Here is a 17,588-nt window from a genome sequence, read left to right on the forward strand (position 1 = left end):
ATCTGACTTAAGAAATGAAAAGTTTCGTTATTTATAATAACTTATATGAAATGGGAATCCAAAGTGCATCGATAATCATTTCACATGATTGTGATCTCTACTGAAAAGCGAATAGCTGTCTTTTGTTCAACATGTTGTAATAATATGAACTTTCAGAATTACTTAGTTAAAAAAAATTTCTTTTAGTTTCATCGATGTGTGAATGCAACGTTATAGGCAGATCAGTTGCTGCGAACAAGATTAAGTGTTGATGTGAACTGATAGTTGTGACTGGTGGATAACTATACGAGTGCAAATATTCCGCCAATGATTGAAACGCTTTCATTCCCCTTTTTGGTGGCCTAATTTCTTGTCGTCATTTAGCTGACAATATGTCGGCTTGCGGCAAGAGCATGCCGTGACATTATTTTTTTGGGCTACAATGGACACCTCTTATTTGGTAAGTGAGCCATATGGCGTCTATATATTTGTTCTTTTTCGTATTAGATGGTAAGTGCTGTTTATAGTAGTTAAATGGATATAAATCTTTAAGTTTAAAGTGAAGTACTTGGTCTCCTTTTCACTTCCAAGAAGCTAGTCGTTGTGTATTTGCCCCACTGAGGTAAAATAGGCTTAGGGTTTTGTATCAGGTTATTTATAGTTCATAGGTACTTGGTTCCTAACCTGCATATTTTTTTCCCCCTTATTATTATATATAATGGTTAGTTTTGGCTATCGGAAGCAGATCGTCATGTGTTTGAATTTCATTATATTAAAATGTGAAATTGTAATAGTTGCGAAATAAGCATATTTTGAGTTATAAGTGTTAACTAGTTTGGTAACATAATCTCTCACCCCTTTCCTCCCCTGTTTTTTATCGGATGGCTTAATTTCATTTTTCGTCAGAAACAGATTGGTTATAATGTAAATTGTTTTAAATTTAATCGAAATCAATAACGATATAAACATATTTTGATACCTAGTAGTATTAAATATATCAGTTCTATTAATTTCTCCTGTGCTTTGTTTTGTGGCATCGTGCCCTTACATACTTTTTCAACCATTAAATCAAACTTTTGCCTAATCAGCATGATTATTTCCTGTTTAAAGTATTGACCTCAGTTGCTAATTGTAATCTAAGAAATGCAAATATCATGCGCCATATTTTCGGGACCAGTGTATTTATAAACCGATGATTATAGATTTTATTAGCACATGTGACCACAATATATGTATTCACTCATTCTCTTTATATTTTATTTTTGGAATAATTTTAAAGAACAAATGCATATGGATTGTTATAGATGATTTAAAATGTCTTGAGTTCATAATCCCTGAATATTCCTAGAAAGAAATTTGAGCATTGGATTAGAAACAGTGGTATTAGTGCATTTATGAATTGTAAATTTATATTTTAAAATATAAATTTAAAAGTTTTTAAAGTACCTTACTTCCGTGGTATATTTCAAAGGTAAACTGACACAGTCCAGACACTTATTTTTTTTTATAATAATATGAAAGGTTATTAACCTGTGGTGGTTGGAATCAGCATTTATCTAGACTCGTTTTTTCCTTTCTGCCACAAAATAATTTTAACTATTTCAGTATTAAGTTTGAAATTATTTTTATTAATTATGATTTTTAAGGTTTATTCCATTCCTTATCACCTAATTTATTTTGTGCTATATTTGTTTTACCCATATTTTTTCTGTTATTTTCATCTACCCATTCATCAAGGAATATTGAGAAAATTCCAAAAATTATAGTTATTAATGCCTGTTTGTATTCTATTACATGCCATTTAAACTATCTTTTCTGTAATCAGTAGTAAATTGAAACAAAAACAGAAAATAGTGTATTTTCATTTAGAGGTAATCTGCTATGTGGGGGGTCGGGATATTATGTTCCCACTTGGGAGTTCTCGAGACTGCCCATTAGCTTGCGTCTACCAGAAGTTAATGGTAGCAATTAACTCAATTGAAATATGTTTTGAAAACAGTGAAATTTGTTATATAGAGAAATCTGTTACCATACCTAAACCACTCATACCACATTAAGTGGTATGAGTGGTTTAGGTATGACTTAACATTGTCTCATGGTGTTTATCAAATGTGGCTTCCAAGGAAGAATACTTTAATTTGGTATGGTTTTCAAGATGATTTTTTTAATGATTTTATTGATCATTGATAATATTTTGGAACTGCATGTTATTTAATCTTGTAGCTTGTTAGCATCTAGATGCCAGGGTTTTTCTTGTTCTTAGTGCTGTTTTTCTCCTGAATAATAATTACCTTCTAGAAATTGCAAACACACCCTGTTATACGATGTTGTATGCATATTTCAGGCATTGATCTGAAAATTTCTAAGAATGGTGGTTCACTGGTTTGCCACTTTGTAACAATTATCTCAACTTCTTTTTGGCAGAAACTGTCACTGTTCTGTTTACTGCCAAAAGCAGAGTTGCAAAAAAAATTTAAGAACCACATACATACAAAAGGAACTTTTTTTCTTTTCTTTTCAGTTTCCATAGAGCTGTGATATGACATACTGTATGTAAGTTCAAACAAGGAAACTTAAAAACTTAAGACTCAGAAGCCTATAGCAGATATAAGCTAGTCTGTAATCAGGTGACAAAGGAAGTTAGGCAGGTGAAGGCAGATTACGAGAAATCCTTGGCAAAAGATGCTAAGAAAAACAGCAAGGATTTCTTTACTTATATAAACTCTAAAAGGAAGGGGATGAATCTGATTGGTCCACTTGACATTGAACCATCGATGTCAAGTGATGTTGATGATCCTGCTCAGATAGCAAACAAACTGAATGAGTATTTTGCATCTACATTCACACATGAGGAATTATTAAGGTTTGAAAATGGCAGAAGGTTATCAAATTGTAGCAGAATACTTAATGATTTTGTAATAACTGAAAGCAAAGTGGAGGAGAAATTGTTGAAGTTAAACATAAGAAAAGCACCTGGGGTGGATGGGATCTATCCAGTTATATTAAAGGAGGCGGCAAAGCAACTAAGCAAACAATTAGCCATAATTATGAGAGCGTCCTTGGACTCGGGGGAGGGTCCCACGGACTGAAGATGTGCAAATGTATCCCCAATTCACAAAGGGGGATCGAAGGGCGACACGAGTAATTACAGACCAGTTAGTTTAACTTCTGTTCCGGGTAAAATAATGGAGTCACTGGTTAAAGATGCATTGCAGGATCATCTAGACAAGACTGCAGCAATAATTCAGACACAGCATGGGTTTGTTAAGGGAAAGTCTTGTCTGACAAATTTGATAGGATATTATGATGTAGTTACAAAGGAACTGGATGCAAAAAATAATTTTGATATCATATATTTGGATTTCAGGAAAGCTTTTGACACTGTTGCGCATGGAAGACTATTGTACAAATTGGAGCAGAATGGTATTAAAGGAAAGTTGCTACAATGGATAAAAGGATGGTTAAGTGGGAGAAGACAGAGGGTGGTAATCAATGGGTGCTGCTCTTCTTGGACTAATGTTATTAGTGGAGTCCAACAGGGTTCGGTGTTAGGTCCACTGTTGTTTTGTATATATATCAATGATATTGATGAAGGTATATCAGGCTTAATGTTGAAGTTTGCAGATGATACAAAGGTTGGCAGGGTTGTTAATGACAGTAATGGCAGTGTGCTACTGCAACAGGATCTAGATAATTTTGGGCAGATGGGCTAAGAAGTGGCAACTGAAGTTTAACCTTGACAAATGCAAAGTACTGCATATGGGTAGAAGTAACCCCAGAGAAACGTACCAACTGTGTGGTACTACACTTAAGGTGGTAGAAAATGAAAAAGACCTGGGAGTAATTGTGCAGTCAGATATGAAGTTTTCTGAGCAATGCAGACAGGCTGCCACGGCAGGTCATGGGGTTTTGTCAATGATATATAGGAATTTTACTAGCAGGGAAAAGGAGGTGATTATCCCTCTGTATAAGGCAGTGGTCAGGCCACGCCTTGAGTACTGCATATAGGTCTGGAGGCCTCATTTTAGGAAGGATGTAGATTTACTTGAGCGTGTACAGAGAAGGGCAACAAGATTGGTGAGGGGAATGAAGGAATCCTCTTACCAAGAGAGGCTTAAGTTCTGCAAATTGCAGTTGCTGGAGACTAGGCACCTGCGCAGTGATCTGATTTAGGTATATAAGGCCTTGAATGGGTTGAGCACGCTGAATTCTGATGGGATCCTTCCACTTGTTCAGATTACGAACCTAAGGGGCATAAATTCAAATTTAGAAAAGACAGATGTAGATTAGATGTGCGGAAATTTGCCTTTAGCCAGCGGGTGGTTAATTGCTGGAACAAACTTCCATCTGTCGTTGTGGAAGTTGATAGGTTGAATAAATTTAAGGAGGAACTGGACAGGCATTTCGAGAGAATGGTGTGATTTTTTTTTTTTTTGGCTGATGCTGCATAAGCTCATACACTTGCCTTCTTGCATCAAATGCCACTGCTACTACTACTACTATTTACAGTGAGTATTGTTATCATTGCTAAATTTAAGACTGGTAAGTTGGAAAACATGTCGGAATTCCAAAAAAAAAAAAAAAAAAAGCTCATGTATGTAGGACAAGTTTTTGTAAATGTCTGCATGCTAATTAATATTGATGAAACCAGATTTTTTTTTTTTTTTTTATTTGTCAACATTCCGTTACATTACATCAGATCACTTGTAGATCTGAAGGGTATCGAAGTCCACATTGTAAGTGTGGAAAATGTGGACAGTTTGGTTGGCATTAGGAGAGATTTTGTTCATGTTTCACATTTTTTTTTTTTTTTTTTTTTTTTTTTTTTTCGGAATATGAACATCTCCAACTTATCAGCAACAAATGCATTTTGGTAACATTTGCTATTACATGAAAATACCTTATTCTGTAGATTACCAACTGTGAGGGATACATTTCTGAAAAGTTTGTTGTTGACAGGGCCAGTTATTGACAGGGCCAGTTATATATAGGTCTGGAGGTTTCATTTTAGGAAGGATGGTAGATCTGCTAGAATAAGTGCAGAGATTGGTGAAGGGAACAAAAGAGTGATCTTACCAAGGAAAGTTTCAGTTCTGCAAATTGCAGCATCTGGAGACTAGGCACCTCTGAGGTGATCTGATTGAGGTGTTTAAGGCCTTAAATGGATTGAGCAAGCTCAGGCTGATGGCAGGCATTCTTTATCTTGCTGAGACTGCATCCTCTTTTTGCATTTTCGTAATGGTATATATGCATTGAGTGTAATTTCCCCTGCTTTCCTAATTCCATATTTAGGAAAGCAGAGAAAGTTATTAGTTTTCTGAAGTGAAATTTTGCAATTTTTGCACAATTTTAGAATAAATATCTGTGTACCAATTACCATTTTGTGTGTGCGTGCGCACACCCACACAGCTGACTGGTACAAAAGTTTGTGATATACCGCATTGTATATTTTTCTAAAATATAGTGTTCTTCCATTCTCGCACATGAATGTACACATGCATGCAATCCCTGAGCACACACTTCTTGATTAGACTGGGGTTCTAGCCTGTGACCACCAAATAAGGAGAATGCGGTGATATGCGGTGGTCAGAAGATGACCACCGCATATCCCCGGAGCAGTATGGTCTTAGTTGCTAATGCTCCTAAAAACCAAATAACAAACAGCATGGTGCCTCCGTAGCCAGGTGGGCAGGAGTGGCAGTGCATAGCACACGCTTCTTGATTAGACCGGGGTTCGAGCCCGTGACCACCAAATATGGAGGATGCGGATAGATCAGGGAATGACCACTGCATATCCCCGGAGCAATATGGCCTTAGTTGCTAATGCTCCTAAAAACCAAATAACAAACAAACAGCATGCAATCCCTGACTGTAATGCTCTGTTTCTTCAATCTTATATGTAAGTCAGGGGTTGTGTGAAATCATGTAAATAAGCATTGGTGGTATTGGTATATTGCTGATTAAGTCTAGTGCTTTTTTTTTTTTTTTTTTTTTTTTTTACAAAAATCATAAAATACAGGAACTCCCCGGCTTAAGTAATACTTGACTTGCGGAAATTCGACTTTATGTAAGTTACTGCTGGCCAGTGCAAACTTAAAAAAATTGTGGAAATATATTTTATATCCCGTAGGAATAAATGGAGGTATCGCAATGTGAACACAATGAAACTTTTTTTTTTTTTTTTTTTTTTTTGGTAATTTGTTCCAAGACCTTGGAAGTTGAAATTTAAACTATATAACTCAGCTATTTATCTCTCTAAAAGGTAACTTTTTTTTTAATGGAAATTGTGCTCCACTTTCATCGTTATCATATCCGTTATAAAAATCAATTTTGAATGCCTTTGTGGTATTTTTCTAAAATACACATTTCTGGAGGTCACTACCATAAAACAATAAAAACAACTTGCACTTCCTGGTTTATTGGACTTTTCTGTTATTGCATCTAATTATAAACGGGTAGTAAACTCTATCTTATTGCATTTGCGACAGTACTGATAACTGAAATCCTTTTGGTTTTTACGTTACGGTATTATGGTGCAGTGAGTTCCCCTTCACTGAAATCTTCAATCGTATAAACATAAATTTCCAGATTCTTGTCTTCATTCCTGTTTACTTATTACAATGGTGAAAGGAAAGGGATCAACAGAAAGTGCAAGTGCTGGCAGTGCTAAGAAATGAAACTAAACTAGGAAACTAAAATTGATTTAGAAATGAAGATGATTAATTAAGAAGTATGAAGCTGGAAATAGTTTGCCTCTATTGCACCGAATTTGGTCTCGCTGCTTCAACAGTGAATACTGTTTTGAGGGACAATGCATGTATAAAAGAACATGTTAAAGGATCAATGCATTTAAGATCAACAGTGATCACAAACCAGTGTTCAAGTGCTATATCAAAGATGTAGCTGTATTAATAATATGGATGGAAAATCAGATTCAGAAGTTATTGCCCCTGAGTCCAATGGCCATTCAAGCAAAAGCAAGAAGTATTTATGTAGATATTAAGGATAAGTACAGCGAACCCGAAGCCAAGTTTGTGGCAAGCAACAGGTGGTTTAATAGGTTCAAGCATCGCGCTGGTTTCCAAAACATTAAAGTATGCGGTGAAGTTGCCAGTGCCGATTCAGAGAAATTTTGTGATGTGTTGGGAAAAACCCTTCTAAATCTCCCCATCCCTCAACTTCCTCAGCCATGTGCTTATCAGCTGGAGAGTTAATTCTGGCAACGATGCTCAAAAGATACAACTTTCCGATGTTATGCCTGTCTGCTCTCTTTTTGTAATTTTATATAATTTTGTAACTTCTGTAATTGTACACTTTTGCAATTTTTAATGTGCATGCGATAAAAAAAAATTGAATAAATAATTCTATTTACATGTTTGTCAAACATCTCTTTTTTTGCTTCAATCAAATTCAGCGCACATAGTTGCGAGTGCTGCATAAGGATTTAGGGAAATTTCGACTTCCACGTAGAGTTCCACGAACGCAACTCTTATGTTAGTTGGGGAGTTGCTGTATAATTTTATGATGAATTGTATACTTTAATATGCTAGCACTGGGTTGCTCATGTAAATGGACAGTGCTGTTAGTATGCTGGCTAATTAGTACTAGATGATGTAGAAAATGTTGTAACATCTTGAATAAAAACTCATATGTTGACTGTTTTGGTGGTGCTTCAGCCGTTTCTGTATACAGTCAGATTCCATATAGCAAACTTTTTTGATTTCCCTCTGGTCATTACATTGAAAATAGTTTCTGTGAAACCAACATATTTGGAGACACCCGGGTACACATTGTTTGCATCTTGGGCCTTTAGGCAACAGAGCTGAAGCTTAAGATAACACAAATTAAAAGCTAAAAGAATTAAGAATTGTCCTTAAAACCCTGCAGAGGAATCTGGCCAACCACAGCGCAGTATGCCGAGCAATGGGTCAGCAATGGCTAAAAAGAAGTAAAACCTGTATATCCTATACATTACTGTACTGAGAAGTCTTGCTGGTCAATCGCTATCTATGTGTCCATAGCCTTGGCAAAGATTAAGGCATATTCTGGATGCTGACATTGGGTCTGATCAATCGTTTTCCACTAAGCATTCTATTAGAGAATTCGGAGAGAGTGAAATTCTCTTGTGCACGAAATTAATCTGTTGTTTTGAAGAAATGAGTCATCCACACTTTCACTAAATTTCACCTGTTTCTGTATTGTAGGTACAGTGGTCCCTAAATCAGCTTTATTTTAGCTACTGTGCAAGTAATCTTACAATGTCTAAGAGGAAATCCTTGAGTATAGTGGAAAAAGTGGCAGTGCTTATTAGTGTAGATTGCAGTGTTAGAAAAAAAGAAATCACTTTAAAATTTGGTATCCCTGCGAATAGTGTCAACCATTCAGAAAAACAGTTTTGATTCTCAAACTGTTTGGGGAAACGGGACCCAGTCAGAGGCTTGCAAAATTGTGCCTTTGTGAAGATGTAGATGAAGCAGTTTTTAATCAAGACCAAAATGTGCTGATATCAGCACCATAAAGAAAAGGTTATGGGAGTGCGCATATTATCTAGGGCGTAAAACATTCTAAGCCAGTTCTGCTTGGTTTGACAGATTTAAAGAGCACCATGGCTTACTCGAACAAGTTATTTCTGATTAAAGTTGAGTTGCAATCAAAGAAGACTAACATTTGGAAAGAAAGTTTTGAAAAAAATATTTCAACAGTGGATTTTAAATTTAAAAAAAAAATGATGACGAGAGAAAACAGAAAAATCTTGTTGGTTTTTGACAACTTTCCTGCCCGCCTTCACTCAGTAATTTCAAAACTGCCGACCGGGCTAGCTGGGTGGGTAAAGTGCCTTCCTGGCAACCCAAAGGTCGCAGGTTCGAATCCCGCCTCTGGCTTGGATCAGAGTAGTGCACAAACCTTGGAGGGTGCATTATGGCCACAGAAGCCGATGCACCAACAACTAACAAAAAAAAAAAAAAAAAAAAATTTTAAACTTACAACTGTGAAGGTTATTTTCTTCCCTCCAAATATCTTGTCTAAACTGCAGCCAATTGACCAAGAAATTGAAAATACACTACCGAAGGCACATACTGAAAAAAAATTAAAATTATATTGGAATAGAAACCAACCAACCTATAGATTCTGTTATAGATTTGCGGATGTGCATGTCAGAGTTGGCAAAAGTGTGGAGTCAAGATGTGACAGAAATAATGATTAAGAATTGTTTTGCAGAAGCAGGTGTTGCTAAAATGTCAATTAACAGCGATGAGAAGGAAGAGTTCCAAGCGAGGTTTGATCAATGGAGAAATTGTTATTGATGAATTTTTAGGAGTTGAAGTATCATTTAAGGTGGTAGATGACTTTCATCAACCGGTGAAATACCACCACTTTGCTTATTGGAGGCTTGAAGTGGTGAAACCCATATTTAGTCTCTAGAGCAAAGTTTCCGGCATCCCCCCCCCCCCCCCAATACTTCTCCTTCAACCCATGCACGGTACTAAGTACTATAGGTTTTGATACCTTTCGTGTTTGGGGTTTTCATAAAAAAAAAAAAAAAAAAAAGACTGTCGTAGTAGCTTAATATTTGAGTGACTCCAAAATTTTGGATCACGTTTAAAGAACTAGTGACAATATTGACGATGAGTTGGATGAAAATGAAGGCAATATTAAACCTTCCAAACATGAAATGTTGACAGCATTTGAAACTTTGCGCTGAGGCCTACAGTGGGAAGAAAATGTAACAGAAAATATACTGCCCTACCATTAATATCTGGACACCCCTCCATGGATAAGGAAACAGGTCCTGTGCATGCAACGTGTCACAGAACCTGCCATAGATATGCACACTGGGCTTCAAACAGACAATTGCAAAAGTGGGCATGCGAGATGACACGTTCAATAGAATTACCTTGACAATTCAACAGAATTGATCATCTCAACAAATGCTAGATGTGGATTAACATAGTGTAAGGAGCGTGAATCCTGGACTGTAGAGCAGTGGAAAACAGTCCTATGGACAAATGAGTCAAAGTTCGCACTCTACCAGTCTGATGGCCGTTCCTGGGTGTGGCAAATTCCAGGGGAATAGTTCCTTCCTGGTTGTATCCTCCCAATAATGAAGTTTAGTGGAGCCAGTGTCATGGTATGGGGGCTCTTTTCATGGTTTGGCTTGGGCCATTAGTCGTTATCAACAAAACCATGAATGCTATGCAATACCAGGACAGCCTGGACAATTATGCACTTCCAACATTATGGCAATACTTAGGGTAAGCCCCATACCTGTATCGGCAAGACAATGTGCCATGCCATACTGCTTGGGTCGTAACAGCAGTTTGAGGACACGGGTGTAGAAAAGTTGGATTGGCCAGGCCAGAGTCCTTGTCTTGCCCCTATCGAGCATCTTTGGGATGTATTGGATCGTCGGGTATGCGCACGTTGAGATCGCCCAAAGAACAAGGTTGAACTGGTGGTTGCGTTAAAGGCCAAGTGGAGGAACATAACACTTGACATTTATAAAAGGCTGATTGAGAGTATGCTGCAAAGATTACATGGGCTGTGTTAGAGTATGCTGTGCTTGCCATCATAAAAGCAAAAGGTTTCGGCACAAAATATTAAATGACACAATAAAAGCTTTTTTTAAACAAAAAATAACCAAATATTTTACAACATAATTCTTAAAGTGTACTAATATATTGTGTGCATCATGTAAGTAGCCGTTTCTTAATCATTCAAGGGAACGATCGATTTTATTATATAGAGGTCTGATTGTACTTGTTGAGGGATGACTGCATGACAGTGGTTTTTCTTAGCATATGCGACCCCTGTAACAAGACATGCCACCTTGAACAGTTGTGGTTTCTTTGCTAGGGGTCTTTTAATGCTGCAGCCATTTCTGTTGTAGAGTGTTTTAGTGGTGCCAGTTCATCTGACACTCCTCTGCAAACTTCTGGTCCTCCAGTACTCAGTTTGCACTTACCATACAGTGTTCATTTTTTCTAGTCATACATTTGTGTACACTAGTAGTTTGCATTCTGGTAAAAAAAAAAAAAAAAAAAATGACCATGTTTCCACCATGAGAACTTGATGTGATTCTTTGCTTTTGGACAAAGGTGATTATGACTGCATCATTTCAAAATTTATATCAGATAGTACAGTAAAAACCAGAAAGTTTTAATTTATTTATACTGTATGCACCTTTATACTTCATGATCTGTGTACTTCATTCGTGGCTAGGCAGTTTCAAGCTGAAAGAGTGTTTCTCCATGAGTTATGCCTGAGTTTTCAGTCTGCGCAATATGTAACTTAACCCAAAAATAGTGTATGGAGTGCATAATATATACTCTGCAGTAGAACCTTTGATTAGGGTGGTCAGATGTCCCAGGTTTCATGTTTTGTTCTGGTGTCCCAGAAGGTTTTTTTTTTTTTTTAGGTGCATAAATGTCCCAGGTAGCTGAAATTTTAAAAGTAAATCAATCAATCATTTTTTATCATCTTCATTGGCATTTGTGTTTTGTGGTGGGACTACTGCTTTACATTCTCTGTTGAACTTACCCAAGAATGCAGTGTTATTTTCATTACTAGTGCAAGTACTTTATAATTTTGAGAGTTTTATTCTTTAGAAGATAACATATAACATGCTGTTCAGTTTATACCAAGCAGTTGATATGAGTATTAAAAAGTTTCCAAGTATTGAAGGCAGTTTCTTTCAGGAGAAAAGTTTGCCGAAATTTATTGTAAAATTTTTTAATCATTGTTAAATGACACTTCCATAATATGCATATTGTGCTTGATATGTACAGTAAGCAATTATACATGCCAAGCATTAGCATGAATGTTGCAATAATTGTGTAATAGAGATCATGAGTTGTGTGCATCAGACAGTTGAAATGCTGAAATTGCACATGAGGAAAAATTTTTTTCCTTGAGTGCTTGCAGAATTTTAACTAATCACAAATTCAGGGTGAAGAAATGATATTTAAAGATGAAATATTTGATATATAAAATGACTTGCGAATACGGTATCTAGGAAAGTTCGCTGAAATTTTCAATATTTAAATACAGTATTTATGAATTAAAATTTATGCAATAGATGCCTTTTTAAGAAGTATGTCAGTCAGTCGGGTAGTAACCAAAATATGTATAAAAATATTGATATGGGATTTGTGGTTGGATGAAAATTTAGTGTTCTTTGTTTATTAATTTCATTTTAGAATAGTTGAAAGAGAGGAATACTGACTGATTAAGTGATCATGTTATGGTCAGTGATCAGTGTTTTTTGAAATTTTGTATTTCAAGAGTAGAGACCTTTTGAAATTAAAGTTATCTGGCTTTTTGTTTGCCATGCTTCGGCTCTGCCACACCTGTATTGAACACAAAGTCTACAAAGTTCTCAAATTACATTTGAGAAAAATGTATAATTCATTTAAATTATTTTGTAATTTATGATCTATAAATCACCAAGAATTTTATTTATTTTGAAAAATTTATTTTCCTGGAAATAGGAAAATTAACATGCTACATTAATTAAATGTGCATCCTATCAGTTTCTGGGTGTAAAAACTGTTAATATCTCTAAATTTAAAGCATAAATAATTTTATTGATTAAAATATGATTAGGGCAGTAAGAAGTTCAGTAAAATACCATCGAGTAATGTCTTCGGCTCGTGATTTGTTTTATTACTATACTGTTTAATTATTCCTTAAATATATTAATGTAATTATTTTTCACTATATTAAACCATATTGTTTATTTGAGTCAGTTAAACCATATTGTTTATTTGAGTCAGTTACAAATATTTGTTTTATTTTAAGTGCACATTACCTAAACACAAAGTTCTCTTTGAAGTTACAATTGAATTACTTAAGCTGTGATGCAGTTTACATATATATATTTATTTATTATTATTATTTTTTATGAAAACCCCAAATGCAAAAGATATTGCAACTTATAGTACTTAGTACCATGCATGGATTGAAGATTGGGAAGACAGAAGAAGACTTGTTGACATTAGGCCTGAATTTTTATAGATTGTGATTTTCAGGAAATACATGAGAAGGAAGGTTTCCGAGGCTATGATTAGGCTGCATTTGGAATATTGTTAGAGTCTGGAAATTGCACCTATCCAGAGAAGGTCTGTAAAAATGCAACTAGATTACTGAAGAGTTTAAAGTGATGAACATAAGAATGGCTGAAGTTTGTCAACTGTACATCTGGGGGGGAAAGTATAATTGAGGTATATAAGGCACTGAAGTTCTTGGGTATGAACACATGGAGAGTGAACTAGGGAAAAAACAATCTTGGAGAATAACAGAAAATTGGACCTCATGGTGTTCATCTATGAGCAGCTGGTTGTCATGTTGAAATAAATTGTCTCCAACATGGTGGAGACAGTGAGCCTAGCTAAATTTAAAGCAGAATTTGATGATTGAAATAAAATAAATGTACAGTAAACCCTCGATTTAACGGACTAATAGAGGAGATGGGGGTGTCCATTAATGCCGAAAGTCTGTTAAATCGAATGTAACCTGGGGTGGGGGCATTTTTTATTATTCCTAATGTAAAAAAACTTTAATACAATATACAGTACTGTACAATATAAAATTATTAAATTATAATAAAGAATATGTAATATTCTGTTGTAAATATAAAATGTTGCAATTTGGCCTTTGATTTATGGAAATCAGAAACTGGTTTTTTTTATGCCGTAAATTTCACAAACATGTGCTACTGAGATGCCTTGTTCTAATTTCTGAGCCACATTTAAGTTCACATGCTTTCTTTTAACTCCTCTATGACTTGATGCCATTTTAAATTGTAAGGATTGCAAATTATTTAATAAATAAAGTCACGATTCAGAAATCACAGAAACACTCTGTATACAACCTGACCGCACAATAGCTTGAGGCAGACTGAGACCGAAACAAAGCGAGTCGGTATACCTGCAGTTTAGTGTCCTGAGTCATGTTCAGCTCGCAAGTCATCGCCTGCTCTTATCTGTAATCTGGGAAAACAGCTATTTGAACACGTTTTCAGAAAGAATAAAAAAACAATTTCCTGAATTTGATTATAAAAATAAAAGGTAATTATCAAAACAATAATGGAAATAGATAATTACTGCCATGTTGCATATTTGGAGGCTTATTAATTTTTAATAACACTAAAGTTTTGTATAACCTAAAAAAAAAATAATATGGTCGAGATTAATATGTACATTACTGTATTATTATTTGTCCAGTCTGTTAAATCCAAAATCCATTGTATTGGGGGTCTGTTAATTCGAGGGTTTACTGTATAATTACATTTATTTTATTTGCTTATTTTTGGCTGATGCAGAAAAAATTTGCTGCTTTGCATCATTTAGCCTTACCAATAAACTTGGTAATTTAAATGTACGAATGTATATACTGACACGTACATGTGATAGTGAATGCAGAGAAGAGAAACAAGATTAGTTGGGGGATCCAAAAGGATATCCTTACCAAGAAAGACTGGGGTTCTGCAAATTGCACTCTTCAAAAACTGGGCATCTTCATAGTGAACTAATCGAATTGTATAGTGCTTTAAAAGGGTTAAGTATACTAAATGCTGGCAGGATCTGCATTTTTTTTTAAATGAATCACATAAGAGGACTAAACTGGGTTTGCATTAATGGGATTCTGCTACACTGAATGGTGGTAGTATATATACCATTCACTTCCTATTATAAAGGCTGCCATTACATATTATTGCATTGTTGTTGATAAAAAAAAAAATTGTGTAATATGTAACTACATTTCTCAAACATGGTATTCTGTTGTGATCAGTAATTCTTATACAGTTGTTGAAGATACTTCTTGAAATCATCTTCAAGCCTCTAGGATGGTTTAACTACTTCCATAATGGTATGAAACTCCAAACCTCAAGTGATTGTATCTGATTTCAAAACATTTATTCTCTGTTCACTGTGAATGAAACATTTTTGTTCCTCAACCTTGGTGATTACCTGTTTAAATTCTTAACATCACAATACCTCAGATATGAAGTTTTCTGAGCAATGCAGACAGGCTGCCACGGCAGGTCATGGGGTTTTGTCAATGATATATAGGAATTTTGCTAGCAGGGAAAAGGAGGCGATTATCCCTCTGTATAAGGCATTGGTCAGGCCACGCCTTGAGTACTGCGTATAGGTCTGGAGGCTTCATATTAGGAAGGATGTAGATTTGCTTGACCATGTACAGAGAAGGGCAACAAGATTGGTGAGGGGAATGAAGGGATTCTCTTACCAAGAGAGGCTTAAGTTCTGCAAATTGCAGTGGCTGGAGACTAGGCACCTGCGCAGTGATCTGATTGAGGTATATAAGGCCTTGAATGGGTTGAGCACGCTGAATTCTGATAGGATCCTTCCACTTGTTCAGATTACGAACCTAAGGGGGCATAAATTCAAATTAAGAAAAGACAGATGTAGATTAGATGTGCGGAAATTTGCCTTTAGCCAGTGGGTGGGTTAATTGCTGGAACAAACTTCCATCTGTCGTTGTGGAAGTTGATAGGTTGAATAAATTAAAGGAAGAACTGGACAGGCATTTGGAGGGAATGGTGTGTTTTTTTTTTTTTTTTTTTTTGGCTGATGCTGCATAAGCTCATACACTTGCTTTCTTGCATCAAATGCCACTGCTACTACTACTACTATCTTATTTTCAGATCAGAAGTTTAGTTGCTTATACTTAATCTTTTGGTTGAAATTTCATATTCTGGTTAGTAGCACAGACTGTAAAAGTAAAATAAAATATTTCCCACCTAAATATTTAGTACTTTGTGTGATGTGAATATATGAATACCCTTTTTGTCCTATGGTTGCTTAAATATGTAGTCAGCACACTGATGTTCCTCAAAAGGTTCCTCAAAAATTTAATCTGTTTAATGCTCTAACTCAACACCCATTGCTCCTACTTCAAACTGTATAAAAATTTTCTTCTTGTATTTTAATGAACCATTCCCTCAAATATTGACATAGATTTCAAGGACAACCTTTTATGTGTGTATCTCTTCGCGAACATTCAGAAGTCTTACATAACAATGGGTTTGGTCCTTGAGGCTATCACTGACATTCTCTCGGGTATGGCAAGCTGGACTTTGCTACCTGGGAGTCTAAAATGCTGATGGGATGGAACTGATATTCAGATGACACCAGAGTCAAATTGACCAAATTTCAGCGAAGTTCGATCATTCTGCAACAACCAAATCCTCTGCTTGCAATTTCGTGATGGTGGGACTTAGTGATCCTAATTGATGTTATTAACATAACCCTGCTTATATTATAACCCCTGTGTGCAAGTCCTGAAATATGGCACCTAGTATACTGGAGGTGTCCACCAAGGTGTGAACCGACATAAGCAGGGTTTGAGGTGCGCCACCCCACATGAAAATATTTCCACTCCTCTGTATTACCCAGCAATATTAGATAGTTGACTCAACCGGTGCAATACTGCCATTTTGCTTATTTGGAGGCTTAAAGTGGTGGAACCTGTGTTTGGTCTCCAGAGCAAAGCTCTGGCTACCCCATACACAATCTCTTCCATCATGCAGTATGGTGATAGGTATTTTTTGAGGTTATGATGGGCATCATGGCAAGATCCAACCCTCCTAACATTTCAAGGGTACAGCTCTGAAATGGCATTATCACACTAGCCACTAGTTAGTCCACAGGATTGAACTTTTTGTTAATTATGGGAGGCTTCTGAATTGGCTAGTGTATAATCTTGTTGCATCTACTCTGCCAGATAGTGTGTATGCAGGGGGGGGGCGAATTGATGAGATGATATTATGTCAAGGAGCTGAGTATATTCTTGTTGTGTCTATGCCATGTTCAAAAACTTATTTCATACATCATATCCTCCCCACCTTTTATTACTACTTAATACATCATCAATAGAAAATATCTAAACCTCCAAATGCTTTCTCGTTCATTTCACTAATATGCATGGTCTCAGTTCCAAACTCAGGTGTCCACTTCCACTGTCAAGTCCCACATACTTTTTGTAACAGAATCCAAAGTATTGGTTGATGTTCATCTTAATTGTCCTAATTATTTGCTTCACAGCTCCTTTCGCTTTATAGGTAGTACTTGTGCATATGTCTGCTCTGGTAATCCCTGTCTGAGACCTAGTAATTTGGAATTTGCTCTTTTTGATCTTCTCTGCCTTAAAATCCCTGTACCCCCACTGTCAGATTCATCTGTTGTTTCTATTATTCTCCCAATCCCACTAATCACTTGGAACTTTGTCTTCTTTTCTTTGAAACTTGGCTTTCTCCAGTCCAGCTTTCCTGACAGTGAGTAATTTTCTTTGGTGATTTTAATGTTCACAACTCCAGCAGACTTCCATTTTCTAGTCACATTTTTTATTATGACCAATGGAGCCTTTCTCTCATGACCATTCCCAATGTCTTGTTATTTGGCATACAAGAATTTTGCACTTAACCTTAAAATCATGTCCTTTATATAAACTGATTTTCCAATAAATGTGCTAAGGCTGTTCAAGATAAGACAAGATAATGTTGAATATTAGAACTGACTTGCATTGAAATCTCCAGGATCATTTTCTGCCAACATGACGGCTTGCAATATTTATAAAGCAGTTATTAA

At 35.9% G+C, this 17,588-nt stretch overlaps 1 protein-coding gene across 1 annotated transcript in view; it reads left to right on the top strand.

Annotated features, from left to right (window-relative positions):
• Positions 1-354: 354 nt before the first annotated feature.
• Positions 355-17,588, top strand: part of LOC150082959 (uncharacterized) — a 106,516-nt gene continuing 89,282 nt past the window's right edge. The window contains exon 1 of the mRNA XM_090377691.1: positions 355-439. Within this exon, the coding sequence (XP_090233817.1) occupies positions 422-439 (18 nt within the window). The 5' untranslated portion in view covers positions 355-421. The remainder of the gene's footprint in view (positions 440-17,588) is intronic.

This window comes from Mastigoproctus giganteus, chromosome 7, assembly GCF_048544385.1.
Source record: "Mastigoproctus giganteus isolate SK-2022 chromosome 7, ASM4854438v1, whole genome shotgun sequence".
In the NCBI taxonomy this organism is placed as follows: Eukaryota; Metazoa; Arthropoda; class Arachnida; order Uropygi; family Thelyphonidae; genus Mastigoproctus; species Mastigoproctus giganteus.